Source organism: Equus przewalskii, chromosome 29, assembly GCF_037783145.1.
Source record: "Equus przewalskii isolate Varuska chromosome 29, EquPr2, whole genome shotgun sequence".
NCBI classification, from domain to species: domain Eukaryota; kingdom Metazoa; phylum Chordata; class Mammalia; order Perissodactyla; family Equidae; genus Equus; species Equus przewalskii.
The window spans coordinates 34,374,599-34,389,701 of record NC_091859.1 but is presented as its reverse complement, the minus strand read 5'-3'; the positions used below and the strand labels follow the sequence as shown (position 1 = coordinate 34,389,701).

The 15,103-nt window shown below is 52.4% G+C and overlaps 1 protein-coding gene across 4 annotated transcripts in view; it reads left to right on the top strand.

Moving 5' to 3' along the window:
• Window positions 1-15,103, top strand: part of MYH9 (myosin heavy chain 9) — a 91,156-nt gene that overhangs the window by 18,105 nt on the left and 57,948 nt on the right. For all 4 annotated transcript variants that reach the window (XM_070599709.1, XM_070599710.1, XM_070599712.1 and 1 more), the window contains exon 2: window positions 11,624-11,975. In XM_070599709.1, the coding sequence (XP_070455810.1) occupies window positions 11,643-11,975 (333 nt within the window). In that variant the 5' untranslated portion in view covers window positions 11,624-11,642. The remainder of the gene's footprint in view (window positions 1-11,623; window positions 11,976-15,103) is intronic.

Here is a 15,103-nt window from a genome sequence, read left to right as displayed (position 1 = left end):
CAGCTCAGCCAGAATGGGGTCAGGATGGCTGTCCGTGGAAGTGGTTCCGCTATTGAGGCTTTTGTTTTTTGTTTTATTTAAACATCACTCAGGGAACAACAAGCTGCTGAAGACCTGGTGGCTTCTGGGCTGAGTGGTCTTCAAAAATCGTCTTTCGTTTCTGATCCCGAGTTGGGTTTCTCAGCTGTCGTGATGTGGACTCAGGAAACCAGCATGCTGTACTCAGTGTACCCATCGATACAGTGGCCGTATAATTAGATCTCTTCAGTATGGTTGTTTTTCTGTGTTGGATTTCAGCAAACTGCACTTGCATGCTTGGGGAGAGGAAACCCCTCCTATCAAGAGAACCGAAGGGAAGGAACGGCTTCGCTGCAGGAATCCGAGGGTTCAGGTTGCCCCTGGTGTGTGGGAAGCTGGGGAGATGCTGTCTGCGAGAGGGCAGGGTCGGCGTGTTCAGTGCACAGTTCCCATCGGGAGGGCAGCCAAACAGTTCTGTCACCCTCGTCAGACCTGGGGGCGCTTCTGCGGGGATAATCAGCGCCTCGCAGTTTGGGAGGGGGTGACGCCCCCAGATCTGAGAAGACTTGCTCCTCTTTGCAGTTTCTCCCGGGCAGCCGAGTGCAAGCTTATTACCGAGTAGGTGAGGCACATGTGTGATCTCACTGTGCAAATATTGAAGCAATTAAAGCAAAGTCGAGGGTCCAGTGTGCATGACTGAGTGCAGATCCAGCCGGTGGCCTCTTACCATTGAGTGGCAGCTGCTTAACCTATTGCTCATGTGCCTCCGTCACTCCTGCTCTGGACATTAGACCTGGGTGGCGAGGAGGGTTACCTTTGGAAGGCTATTCTCTTGGACAGCCAGGTTCCCAGGAGGCACGATGTGAGTGGTAAACCTGAGCATTTGAACACTTCACTTCAACAAGCGTTGGTTGAGGACCCTCTCTAGGCAGACCCTGGGCTTGGGCAGCACCTGAGTAAGGAATGAGGGGACAGTCCCTGGCTTCAAGGAGTTCTAGGCACCACGGTGAGACAGGCAGAGAAGCAGTGGTTCTGGTTTCTGTCCCCTGTGTCTCAGAGGACAAGAGAGATGGGGCTGGAAGGAGAGTTGGGAGGCGGTGGTGGAAGGAGTTGGCTGGGGTCTGAAGGCCATGGGGATCTTGCTCTCCAGGTGCCATGGGCTGTCATTCTGCGTGGCGGAGTTCTTGAATCGCAGGATTGTCTTCAAGTTCTAACTGCTTTCTGCCCTGATTGACCAGTTGATCGATTCATTCATCAAGAAGTAGTTTCTATGCCCAAAGCCGTGTATCTGTGGCCCTGAGGACAAGGGTGGTACTTTGTGGAGGAGAACCAGTTGGGCACTTGGGTCTGCCTGACACATGGTGCATGAGATCTATGCCCAAGACCCTTTGGACACTGGCCAGAGAGTTCCTGAGATGTTGGCTGGCTTCTCACTTAGGAGGAAAAGACCGCAGTGGGGCATTGGTTCCCAGGATTCTCCCTGAGCCTGGCTGTTTGGGGTAGTAGATCAGAGGATGAAATCTTGCCTCATTTGTCCCTCTCTTGTGGCAGTTAATCACTTTCTCCCTAGCCTCCTCATGGAACTCTTTTCCCCTCTCTCAGATTGGAAGCCCCTCCTGGCTAGTCCATGGTACTTTCTAACTGCTGACCTCACCACCTTAGAGTGAGGTCAGGGAGGATGATCTCTTTAAAATACAAATCCGATGATGTCACCCTCCCCCACCTCCTACCTCTTGTGGTGGCCTCCCCTTGTCCCTAGAATAAAGTCCACATAGCTCACTATGGCTGATAAGATCCTGGCTGAGCTGCTGGGCGAGTTACTGGGCTTATTTATTCCTCCAGCCTCATCTCCAGCTTCTGCGTCTCATATGCCATACACACATAGAAAGAGGGGATCTATGCACAAAATTCTGGTGTCATTTTTGATGGTCTGGGTTTCTTGGGTGCAGGGGAAAGTCAAAATTACCCCAGGCCCCGCCTCCTGCAGTCAGGCAAACGTGAGCATTTCTCAGTGTTCCCTGGGACTCTCAGGAGTCCTGGGAAGTCCCTCCATGGCCTCTGAGGAGGGATGGGCAAAGGGGGTGGGTTCTGGCACTCTGGTGCTAAATTCCTCACTGGCCTGTCTCTGGTCTGGTTTTCTTATCTGCTTAAGCATCAGCAGAGGCTTGGGTTGGAATTCTGCTAATGGAAACAAGCCCCAGCTTCTTCTGTAAGCAAACAGCATTCCTGAGGTGGGGAGGCAAGGGGCCCCTCCTCCCAGTCCTCGGCAGCTTCTGGCCTCTGGGCCTGGGGAGAGTGAGCACCTTAGGGTGGGGGGCTGCTGTGAGGTGGGCCCTGGTGGCAGAGTGGCTGACTCCTCCCTGTAGATCAGTGCTCTGATAGTCCTGGTGTTTATACAGGGAGGCTCCTGGAGGCCATTATCTTGTCTGAGCCTGATAGCAGTGTCAACCGAGCAGGTGACATCCATCTGCAGGGTCATTCAGCTGGTCACGATAAGCCAGACTCCAATCTGGCTCTTCTGCCACAGGCCCTGTGCACATCCCACCAGACAAGCATTTCCCAGGCCAGCATCCAGAGATGCTTTTCTTGTAGGATGTTCCCGGGCCCTAAGCCTGATTGGATGAAGTGAAACAGGTTTCCTTACTTCTGGCTTCTCAGAACCTTCCGCGTGTGTCCTGACTGCGGGTTTCTAGCCTTCCTCGGCCATGAAACCGCTTGCTTCGTGCAAATTCCTGTGGTTGGGAGTCTCCTGCTGTGCCCCATCCTCTGTGGACTGGTGTAACTTGCAGAGAGAGTCACCAGTCTTCTGGAAGCTTTTCACAGCCCCAGGTATCATTCTAGGAGGGATTAGGATTAATTAGGTCAGAAGGACAAGATAGAGGGGTTGGGAGGGGAGTTCCTATTAAGTGGCGGATTCTTTGCTGGGAACTTGAGTTGCAACTGCTCCCATAGTCTTTTTTTTCTTATTCTAAAGCTAGGAAATTGAGGTGTTAGCCTCAAGATCACAGGAATCTGGGGAGTGGGGGATTCAAAGCTGGGTCTTTCTGACTCCAAATTCGCACTCGTTCCACTCCATCCCATCACAATGTTTGCATTACAAACATTTATCTTGGGATTTGTAGAATCAGTGGTGCTCCACATGGTGGAGGGGGGGTTGGGGGGTGGGGGTGGAGGGGAGCGGGGGGGGGGGAGGGGGGGTTTGTCCAAGTTCATCTCTGTTCAGAGCTGGTTCCAAAGATGGGTGTCGGCAGCACTTGCTTAGCACATACAGACCAAGTGCTCCAGGAGAGGCAGGCAGGGCCGCCTTTTTCTGGATCTCAGTGAGCAGAGCCCACGCCAGCCAAGGTCATTTCTGGTGTGTCTGGTGGTAAATGTTAGCTGCCTGCACCTTGGTTAATCAAGGGGTGCTAGACGGTTCCAGAAAACTGAGATGGTTTCAGAAAACTGAGATGGTTTATTCAACCTTGTGCAGAGCTTCCTGGGGACCAATAAATTATCTTTACTCCTATCCCTCTTTGTAGTTTGAAAGCCCCAATATGCCTTCTTTCCCTTCTTGTTTTGGGGATATAAAAATTAGTCCATAAATGGTCTGGATTGTGTAGCCCATTAGGTGGTTGTGACCCTTGTGTGTGCTTTCAGCTTGGGTCTCCTTGTTCATTGTGGCTCTTTAACTCTGTCCCTCTGTGCGCAGCTCAGGGGGGTTTCCAGGCTCTTAGGAATCTTCGCCTTACTCCTCTTTCCTCAGCCTTGCCCTGTGCCTCCTTCCTTCATTCAGGGCACTTCGGCTGAGCACTTGCTCTGGGTCAGGCTTTGGGCTAGACATTTGAAGTCGAGATGAATGAGACCCAGTCCCTGTCCTCACATAAAACTGCAAATCGTGACAGTTCAGCTGTTTGTTACTGAGACACCACAGAGCACAGAGGGGAGGGAGGCATGGGGAGTCTTTTTGCAGCAATCAGGGAGAACCTTACAGAGGAGGGAGCGTTTGTGCTGAGATTTGAGAGAGGGTTTCCTGGTGCAGAGGACACTGGCTTCTTCGAAGGCCTGGAGCGTGAACAGAGTGGGACATGCACAGGAATTGATTATGAGGAGTTGGGGGTGACTGTCACTGGGGCAGCGAGGAAGGACGGGGGAGAGGAAGGCCAGGAGCACTAGGGGAGGTTCATGGGTGGGGTCACAAAGGGCCTCCTCACCTGCAGAGATGATTTGATTTTCTTCTGGAGGTGGCTGGCGCATTGTGCTGTTTTGAGGTGGCGAGTGATTTCAATAAAATAGGAAGTAGCATGAATAGAAATGGAGCTGCTGAGTCATCCTGAAGGCAGCTAGGGTGATGGGTTTGAAGGAGGTAGGAGGCTTAGGAGAAGGTTAGTAAGGAGGCAGCTGTGCAGCCTGGAAAGGAGGAGACGCAGGCCTGGACTGGAGTGGGGCGCCGGCGGTGGGGTTGGCACAGTGCTTGCTAATGGCCCAGGGAGGAGTTTCCGGTGATCATCTTGGGTGACCAGGTGGATTGTGTCTTTCTCAGAGATGGAGACCCAGTAGAGAGTGCAGATTTGGGGAGAGGAGCGTGGAGGGAGCTCAAGTGTGATGGTGCTTGTGGGTCCCTCAGGTGGAGACATCCATCTGGTGGGCAGTCGGGCATATATGAAGGGGCATGGGGGAGGGTTCTGGGTGGAAACATTCATCCGGGTATCATCCTTGGGTCTAATCATGGTTTGCCAAAACTATTCAATAAATAGCATTTGCTGGAATTCCCTGCGCGGTGGGTGAGCTGAGACAGCCACGGGAGCGCTCCCTCCCCTCCCCCAGCATGGCTGCTGCTTGTTCTCCATTAACCACCTGGACCTCTCGATGCTGGTGGACTTGGCTTATGAATCACTGGCTGAGCTGTGTGTTAGAGGCTCAGGAGGTTCATGCCCTGCCTGCAGAGGCAAGTCAGCCTCCTTTGCCTGATTTTTCTTTTTTATTGGGCATTTAGGAATCTTTACAGTCCAGTCCAGTAAGTGAGTTCTGGTCAGATCCTTTAAAATACGGTGTATTATAAGGGACAGTCACTCCTTGGTGACAGCATCATCCATGATGATCCTGGTTTGGGCCCTGGGAATCGTTTTGCTCTGAGGACTTCTGTTTTAAGGAGACTGGGCTTCTGCACTTCAGAGTTGAGAGAGTTCTTGCGAAGAAGGGGTCTGGCATCTGTGCCACACCTGCTCATACTAACCCTTTAAATCAGTGGTTCTCACCTGGGAGCGAGTTTGCCCCCCAACCCCCACCTTTGGCAGTGTCCGGAGACATTTTTGGCTGTCACAACTGGGGACCGAGTGCGACTGTCATCTAGTGAGTGGGTGGAGGTCAGAGATGCTAAATATCCTGCAATGCACAGGACAGCCGCCCACAACATAGACTTCTCTGGTCTCAATGTTCCTGGAGCTCAGGTTGAGAAACCCCGTCTCAACTGATCGCGGTATTTTATGGTTCACGAGAGACTGCACTCTCTGCTCCCTTGGCTTGGGATCCTTTTCTACCATCTCTTCTCTCCCCCATTAATATTCTACCCAGCTTACTGTCATCTCCATGAAACTCTGCCTTGAGCTTCCAAGTTTTCCACTGAATTACCCCTTTCTCTCTGTCGCTACAGCAAGTCGCTTGTTCCTCTGTCTTCCTTCACTGAGCCTTGTGTTAGAGCTGGTTGTTGACACGGTCTTCCCCTCTGCAGTGAAGGTTCCACAGAGACAGCTGTCCTGTCTCCTTGTTACGTACATTTAATGAGTCTACGTTGAATTAAACAGCCTTGCGAGATAGAGAAGGTGGCATGAAATATTATCTGCATTTACACTTGAGCCAGAGAGGTGGCGCGTGCCCAAGGTCACACGGCAAGTGCTTCTTCTTCACCCATGTGGCAAATCTATCTGTTGGGCAGCTGCCGTGTTTGGTGTTGGGTGCAGTCGTGAACAGGACAGAAGAAAACCAAGGAGCTTGCTTTTTGACCACTCTATGCTCTGTACAATCCCAGACTGGCCCTTTAACTAGGGTATCATGTCATCCCACACATTATAAACTCCTTGGGTCCTTTACACCTTTGTCATGATATTTTTGCACATAGATCCTCAGTACGTATTAGTTGACTGAATAAGTAAATCTAATGGGTTTGAAAGTTTCTGTATCATTTCAGCAACTCCTTTCACAGAACCTTCCTTGACAGTGGAATTCAGGCACCTTGATAGTTTCATAACTATCATTTAACTCAAGAGCAGTGGCTGTAAGGACAAAGAGAAGGGACATGTTCATCTGTGTTCCCTGGGATAGAATTGGGGATGAAAACGCAGTCAGAGGAGGTTGCCTGTGTACATCAATGATTAAGCTGGAACGGGGCTCTGGTGTCTGGGTCGAGGCCACCTGGGTCTCTGAACCGGAACCTCGGCTCAGAGAATTTAAAAGCTTTGCCCGAGGTCACACCTCTCTCCTTCTGATCTTTAGCTAGTGACTTGCGTTGGAAGTGTGGAGTCCCTTGTACAAACCAGCACAAGGAGATGGGGTTTGCGGCTTCGAGTTGGCATTATTTGTGTCTGTCTTACTGGTTTGCTTAACCGGGGTCGGGGGAGGTTCTTAGTTATTTTCTCAGCACGGCTCCCTGCTCCCGAGAGCTCAGGGGAAGGCAGTTCAAGTGGACACTGAGCAGGGCGTTGAGGCCGAGTGGGTCTGAGTTTGAACCTGGGTTTTGTGACCCGTCTGAGCCTCATTTCCCTCACCTGTAAAATGATGATATATATACCTTATGAAATTGAGTGAGAAAATGGAGCGTAGTAGCAGGCCCTAGGTACGTGGGAGCTTTAAGATGAGTTGGGATGACTTCAAAGTTCCAAGCCTAGGACTTGGCCCAGGGAAGGCTTTACATAAATCCTAGTTGTCTAGGAATGGAAAAGCTCAGTGTTTGCACTGGTGATTTTTCCTAGTAGAATAAATTCTGTCTTTAAGGGGCTAGCAGTTTCTTTTCCAAACAAGTACATAAGTAAGTAAAAAGAGAACCAACTGGAGGGAGGGAAGGAGAGAGGGAGGGAGGGGATTCCTTGGGAAGACAGGAAGGAGTAAAAAGTCCAAATGGATGTTCGAGGGAAAGGGGAGAAGGTAGATAATCGAGGAATTACATTTTGGGTTGAAAGCAGAGGTTTTTGGTCAAGCTCTTTACTTTCAGTTTCATCATTTCCTGAGAGTCCTAATTTAGCCTCTGGTTGCGTCCTCTCGATTATGGCCTAAAAAGGCAACTACTTGGGTTTCTTGGAGTTGGACTGGCAGCCGCAGGAAGCCGGCATGGGAACGGCTGGCCTCGGGATACGATCTCCAATGGGGGAGAGCTGCCTTCTTCCTCTTTAACTCCTTACTGGCCTGCTGACTCCTGCAGGTTCCCAGGGCCTCCTGAGGTTCCCTAATCTGAGCCACCGAGCTCCTTCCTGCAGACAGTGTTCTCTGTGCTGGCATGGGTACCCTGCTCAAGGGCCGTGCACACCGGCCAACCCTTTGGGATAACATTTTCCTAATACATCTCAGGGCCATGAAAATTTCTGGATGACCCTTTGCTCCAGTAACTCCACTTCTGGGAATTGATCTCAAGGTGGTCCACTAAATAAGAGGAAAAAACCTAGTAAGTGGCCGTTTAAAAAAAAAAAATCCCACAACTCTTTGGAATATTATGCAGCCATTAAAAGCGACCAACAACGAGACCTTGGAGTGAGGAGTCCTGGGTTCGTTCGAGTCCTCACTCGCCCAGCTTTGCGACTGAGTGGAGTTACGTCCCTCTCAGAGCCTCTGCATCATTACCTGTAAAGTGAAGCATTTGGATAAAAATGATCAACAAGCAAGCTATGGTCCTGTGGGGAAATGGTCATAATAAGTAGGGAAAATGCAAAATGTGAAACTCCATCATCTCCCTGTAATAGTTAAAAATCAAGTGTTTCTATGAATCAGAAGTAGAAGGGACCATTAAAAAAAAGAGGAAACTGGTTTCTGCGGGGAGAGTGTCAGGAATTTAGGGGGGTGTTTTTGCTTCGTTTTGAAAACCTTTATATTACGTACAGTTTAACAAGAAGTTTCAAAGAGGCTGTTTCAAAAAAGATGTGGTCCCAGGACAGGGCTGGGAGAAGTGGCTGCCGTGTTTAGTAGACTGCCCCCCTAGTGTCTGTTCTCTAGAGCCTCTCATTTCATTCCTAACAGCCCTTGACAGCGGCGGCTCAATCCACCTGCGTCCCCAGAGGTGAGCGGTCACCTGTTAACCTGTCTGCGTAGCCGCCTTCCCTACCGGGCATACATGAGTCAGCAGCTGCCTTGCATGAGTCAGCAGCCGCTGGGCGCAGGAGCCGCCTCCTGACGCAGGTGGAGATGGGAGCTCAGCTGCAGCCCTGTGGCCCCCCAGTCATGGAACGGATGTTCCTGTCGTGGCCAGGTGGGAGGCCTTCATAGAAAGCCCATTGTTCATGGTGACCTCGGCGGCCCTCCCCACCAGCTTAGCCCCTGTATTGATCTTGGCACTGCTGCTCACCCACAGCGTTCCAGCAGAGCTGCTGAAACCAAATAGCTCTGTCCTTGGCCTGGCCCAGCAGGGCCCAGCTGTGTCTAATGAAAAAGTCTGCTTGGAGCGAGACTCTTAAGCCCACCGTTCATGGGGGCCTAGGCATGCCTGGAGGCAGCGGGTGCAGCCCTCTGTGTCGGTCCAGCTCTGAGGGGACGCACTGTGCCCCTCTGTCTTACAGAAGTATGGCTTGGCTCCAGGCCTCTGCCAGCCGTCAGGGGTAGACAGCGCTGGCCTGTAACTGCCTTCCCCCCCAAACCCCAAGTGAGGAGCCGAGGGTGGTGGGTCTGGTGGAGTTTTCCCCCTCCAGCGCAGACCCACTGAGGAAAGGGCTGAGCGGTGTATGGAGTTCCCAGGGTAGGCTGAGTGCCGAGGGCCTGAGCCTGCAGGGAGCCCATGTGTTGCCATGAGGCCAGGCTGCCAGGTCCTTTGCGGCTGGTCCCACCAGGGTTGGAGTTGCTGGGGTGAAGTGGAGTTTGTTGAGGGCCAGGTCTTCTGCCATCACTCATGGGCTACTTGGTGTTGACAGCAGCCAAGGGAGTGAGAATGTAGACTTTTACCGTGCTCTGCTTTATGACGGGCCACGTGGTCCACCCCAGGAAGGCTCACTCTCAGCCTCCCCACCTGCCTGCTAACGCTCAGTAAATGTTTGTTGAATGCCGTGGAATGCACTCCCCTGTACTCCCCATGTCAACTCAGCCCAGCTCTGGTGCTAGCCTGACTCCTGCCAGACCCCAGGCACAAGTGTGCTGGGAAGAGCCCAGGCCCGGGGGCCAGGAGGATCTGGGTTAGAACCTAGTGCCATGACTGGGCTGGGCGACCCTGGGCAAGTGACCTTCCCTCTCTGAGCCTGTTTCCTCATTTATACATGGGAATAATAAAAGCTCTTTTTTAGGGTGATTGCTGGTTAAGTGAGGTTGTAAATAAACTGAGTGTGATGATGGCAGTAGTATTTAATGAGTGCCCCCTTCCCTCCTCCTCTGGGGCTGACCTTGTGAAGGTCATGCAACATCTTCGAGTATCTTCACTGGAACTCCTAATCAGCAGCAGACTTAGGATTTTGGGGGACAGGGTTCAAGGGAACTCCTTGTTGTGTATTGATGGGTTTGGGGTCTGCAGAAAGACAGAACCAGCAGCCCGTGAGGCCCCGTGCCCTGTGATCACTGCACATTCTTGAGCAGGGCAGTGCCACGATGGGGAGACTGGTTTCTGGAGCCTGGGTGGCGGGACTCGGGGGAGGCCCACTGGCCAGTGGTCAGATGGATGGCAGAGCGACAGAGGACAGCTGGTACTTATGCTGGCAGAGGGAAGCCTTTGATTTGCTTGAATGGACTGGCCAGTGCAGAAGTGAGGACAGCCGGAAGTAAGCTGGTGGTGCCCAGGGCCCTGCCGCCTGCCTGGCCCCCAGACCCACACGGAAGATGAGGGCCAGCCAGGTGCTCTGCCACCGTCCCATTCCTGCCCTGTCTGCTGCTGCCTGACTCTTGGGCCCTGCCTTCTCTCAAGGGGTGGACCTTGCAGGTGGATGGTGGCCCTGTCCCCCGAGAGGGTCTGCCAGGGTTTGCTTGTGCTGGGAATGTAAACAAAGCCACCGGCTGAGGGAGATGGGGAGGCTGCCAGGCTCTGCTCCTTGGACTTGCCTTTGCCCTGTTGTGGGGGCAGGGAGCAGATTTCCTGGAAAACAGCCTCTCCTGGAGTGAGTCCAGGGGAGCCCCTCAGCCTTGATCTGGAAACCATTTAATGAGCCCAGATAAGAAGGCCTGGGCAGCCCAGACTTTGCCTTTTGTTGCTCCCACCCAAGCCTCCAGCCTCCTTGGCATCTAAGTCGTTGTTGGAATCTGGAAGCATGAAGGCCCTTGTGACTCCGGATTTGGGGTCCTCCTGGCTTCCCTGAGGAGGGGCCCTTGCTCTCACAAAGGAAAAGCCTTCCTGTATCGTGAGCTAGGCAGTGAGCTTCTGAGTTGTTCCTCTGGTGGCCGTGGGCTGGCTATGTTTGGGTGTCTAAGCCCTGATTCCCGTTCACTCAAGGCAGCTGTCGTCTCAGCTGACCCCAGCCTGAGCCTTGGAGCAGGATTAAGCACTGTGGTGATGCTGCAGGAAGGCCACGGGACCAGGAGTTTGGAGTCCTTCCCTGGCGACTCTGGACTTACCTCCAGGGAGCTTCTGTTTCCTCATCTGTGAAACGGGATAATAACACGTGCCATTACCCACCTTACAGAGTTGTGATGAAGATCTTTCGAGATAGCAAAACCTGTGTGAAAGCCTTTCATAAACTATAAAACCACACAGATGTAAGGGATTATTATTTCATCCTCTTTGTTTCGCAGATGAGTTTTAAAAAAAGCAAACATTCATGTACTCAGGTTCTCCTGGCCCATCAATTATGAGGCTGGCCCTTTGACATCCGTGCCCCAGAAGGGAAGCCTGGCCTCCCTCTCCATGAGGTTGCCTGGAGCCTGACTTCTTTTCTTCTCGCCCTATGTCTTTCGGCTGTATTATCAAGATGGAATTAAAATCTGCTGGAAACATGTTGGTGTTTTATTTTCTGCTCTTGGTTGACTCTGTGAAATAAAAAAAGTTTCTGCAACTGGAAACTTCCACCATGTGCCGTTGTAGTCAGTTGCCTTTTGGGCTAATTAGAAACCTGTTTTTGTTGGAAGTCCCCTTAAATTGTGTGGTCGCTTTCCTGCCTTAGCAGCTGTAGCTTAGTGACTATAATTGCATCTGTCTTTGAGGTTCTTACACTCATCATTTGGCACAATAGTTGTTTATAGATTTGTTGGATTGTGTATTGCTCCTGAGATATGCCTTACCCATACACCTTATGTCTTCCAGAATTCCTGATAACAGCTTGTTTTTTCCAGCCATGTGCATCTTTCTTTCTAAAAGTGGAGAACGGGAAAATTCCGGCAAATTGTGCAGCCTGGTTCTCTAGAGTTGTACTGTACCGTGATGCTATACAGTTGGCAAAGAGAAGAGGTGGATGTTTGTGATGCTCGTGTGGCTGATGTAGCGCTATCTGATGTTTTGTCCTTTTTTCTTCCTTAGGTCCTGGCTGTAAGTCACCATGGCGCAGCAAGCTGCTGATAAGTATCTCTATGTGGACAAAAACTTCATCAATAACCCACTGGCCCAGGCCGACTGGGCTGCCAAGAAGCTGGTATGGGTGCCTTCCGAGAAGAGTGGATTTGAGCCCGCCAGCCTCAAGGAAGAGGTAGGCGAGGAGGCCATCGTGGAGCTGGTGGAGAATGGGAAGAAGGTGAAAGTGAACAAGGATGACATCCAGAAGATGAACCCGCCCAAGTTCTCCAAGGTGGAGGACATGGCGGAGCTCACGTGCCTCAACGAAGCCTCGGTCTTGCACAACCTCAAGGAGCGCTACTACTCAGGGCTCATCTACGTAAGTGGGGCACGAGGGCTCTGAGGCGGGAGGTTCCAGGTCTGTCCCGTCCCCCTCCCATGCCCATGCCCTGGCTCTCTGGGGCAGAAGAGGACTTTAAGGAATGCTGGGGTGACATCCTTCAAGTTTGGCGTCTGAACGTCCTAATGGACTGTTCTCATAGCGTTGGTTTTGTCTCTTCTCTGTGTAGCCAAAACACAGTAAGGAAGCCTGTTTGACACCAACTGCAGTGAGAAGACCATGACATGTCTAGGGTGTGCCCACCTGCTGGTGTTGGTCCTCAGTCTTGGTGGAGAAGGGAGGGATCAGCCCAGCGTGGTCAGTTCCTTCTCAAAGATAGGAACACCGTGTTCTGGTTTCCCACCTTGTTCCCCCTGCACCACCTGGTCCCCTCCGCTCTCACCCCTTTGCCCACTCTCTTTTTTGGTATCTCCGCCATCCTGTTCTTTATAGAGGCCTGTTGGTGTCGCTTACTTCCCTGGGGAGTGTGCTTGGAGCAGAGATGAACCTTCAAGAGTAGGACTTGAATCACTAGTCCATCCAACACTTTAGAGTGGTTCCATGCCAGGCTTAGAGTCCAGAGAACAGCATGTTCAAAGGCCCAGAGCAAGCAAAGGATAAGGAGCAGGCTTTTCTCTTTCCTCTTTCTAGCAGCGCTACATTTGCGCAAAGATGGCTCCTCACTGCTTTAGAACACATGGAGAGGCGATCACTTACCCATCCTCTTGGTCATGGGCTCCAAGCTCTTACGGCCCTGGGGTCACAAAGCTTTCTATTGTCGATCCCAATTTCTTCTATTCAGTTAATTTCCTTCTGGTTTCGACCTCAGTTGGGAAGAAATATCTGGTTCTTCCTATTCCTAAAATAGCTCTTGCTTTAAGTATGCTGTTATGTTCGCCTTGGCCTTCGTGGTCTTGGAACTGAATAAAACAGTTCTCAAAATCTGTTTGCACTGGAGGAGGAACACATCTCGAGATTATCACAACCCTCATTCTAGAGGTGGGAAGACCAAGTCTTGGACCGAGGGGTTTGCCCCGGTCATGTGTAATAAAAGGAGGGGCCGGGCTCATCCTGTTGCAGGGATGGTGAGCGGCTTCCTCAGGGCCAGCCACTTTCTTTTCTATAGAGTTTTAGGGTGACGTCAGCACACATTTCCATAGGATCCTTCCCTCACCCCCTGGTCTGGCACTTCTGAGTGCTCTGCAGTGTGCCGCATCCCTCTGTTGAGCCACGGGCCGTTCTGGATTATCCAGAAGTCTTGACTGGGCCAGAGCATCTGCCAGGACTGCATTAGCTTGCTGATTACTAAATCTGTCCCTGATTACAAGGTCCTCGTTTCCTGCCATTGATGACCACCCTTTGAGGATCAGCCTGATTAGTCAATAAGGAGATACACAGAACTGTCTACCTGGAAAAGTCCTTCTGTATAGACCAGCTTAGCCCAACCTTCTAACAGGACAAGTGGGAAGAATTGAGGCCCAGAGAGGGCAAGAGACTTATGCAAGGTCACACAGCTAGGTGTTGGCAGAGCTGAGACTAGAACTTGGGTTTCCTGACTGTCAGCCCAGTTCTCTCTCTGTTTCTTGGCGAGAATGTTGTGTGGACCAAATTAAAAGCCCCTGTCCTTAGGGGTGTTGACCACTGAAATGCAGAATTAGTGACCTGCAGAAAAACAAAGGGCCTTTAAGGAAGTATTGCCTGTCCGCAGGAAGCCACTGTCCAATTGTCCGGCAGCGGGACCCTCCCTTTGGCAGCTCGATAGCTTATGTTACACCCACTCTGCTGTGCCACCAAGAAATGGCCTCTGCTCAGTAAAGCAGAGCGATAAGGGCCTGGGAGTTGGAGCCTCCAGGACCCGGTTCGAATCCCAGCACTTGCCCCTTCCTGACCATGCGGCATGGCTGCACGGATCCCTGAGGACTGCATGAAGCGCCTGGCTCACGGCCAGGCCGGGACTCTCCTGCTGCCATTTGCTACCGGTGAAGGTAGCCTGGCCCTCTGCTCGGCCCTCTGCTGGTGTCGCTGTTCCACCTGGGTCTGTTAGAGACTTAACTGAGCCTGGAGCGAGTTGGGCGGCCTGCCTGTGCCTCTATCAGCTGGCTGCAGACGGTCTTACCTCCTGCAAAGGGGAATACTGGTCATCACAGTGCCTTCCACGTTAGTTGCTTCATCTTTTCTCGGAAGCTTTGGTTTTGCTCTGTAGGTGGGCTTGGTGGGTACCCTGAGCTTTTTCTCTAGAACACTCGGGCTGGAGGCGTCAGTCCCGTTCTGTCACCTCCTGTGTGCAGTGCACTTCCTCCTGCCTCAGACCAGCTTCCACCTGAGCGTCGTCACCAGAAGGGAAACTGATTGTCTCTGCAGTTGCCCAAGTGGAGACCCCAGCAGGTGCTGAGCTGCGGGGAGATCAAAGCCACTCGGTGGTGCTGCCGGGGCAGGGGCAGCCTCACTCGCAGTCCACCTCTGCGCACGCCGTTCCAGATTGCGACCCGGGAGGCTTTGCTCAGCCTGTGTGCGCAGCATTGTGGGCGGCGTGGCTGATCCTGTGCCACAGCTGCTCTGTCTCTTTCTGCGGGGGGTGAGGCCCTGGGATGGAGGGCGGTTGGACACAAAGAGCCTCTGTGGCCCGAGAATGGAGCAGCTCCCTGGTGTGGCCGTGTGGGAGCAAAGCCACTTGCTCAGCGTCTGCGCCTCCACGAGTGTCCAGTGAGAGTGGCTCATGGTCGAGTCCCCTCCCTCCCACCTGAGCTGCGGCACCGGTTCCGCGGGCGTAGTCTGGTCACATCCACTGATTTGATGGTATTAGCCCAGCGCACTTGGAGGCCCCCTGGAACCCTCCACAGGACCATCTGCCCACCCAGCTGTCAGAAAGACTCATACCCCCTAGTCCCCTTCTGCTCTCACCACTAGCTGTTTCTGAACACCTGGCTGTGTGGCACACCCTAAACGTGGGGCCATGTGGCCTTTGCTTTGATCAGCCTGGATTTCCTAGAGTGTAGGTTTTCTTAGATGCCGGGAACAAAGCTCCTGGGGTAACCTTGCTGCTCCCTGGCCTTCTGTCTTGTCCCCACCCAACAGTCACATGGAGGGAAGACCAGGAGTCTTCCTGTAATCCCCGGGCCCCAGGTTGT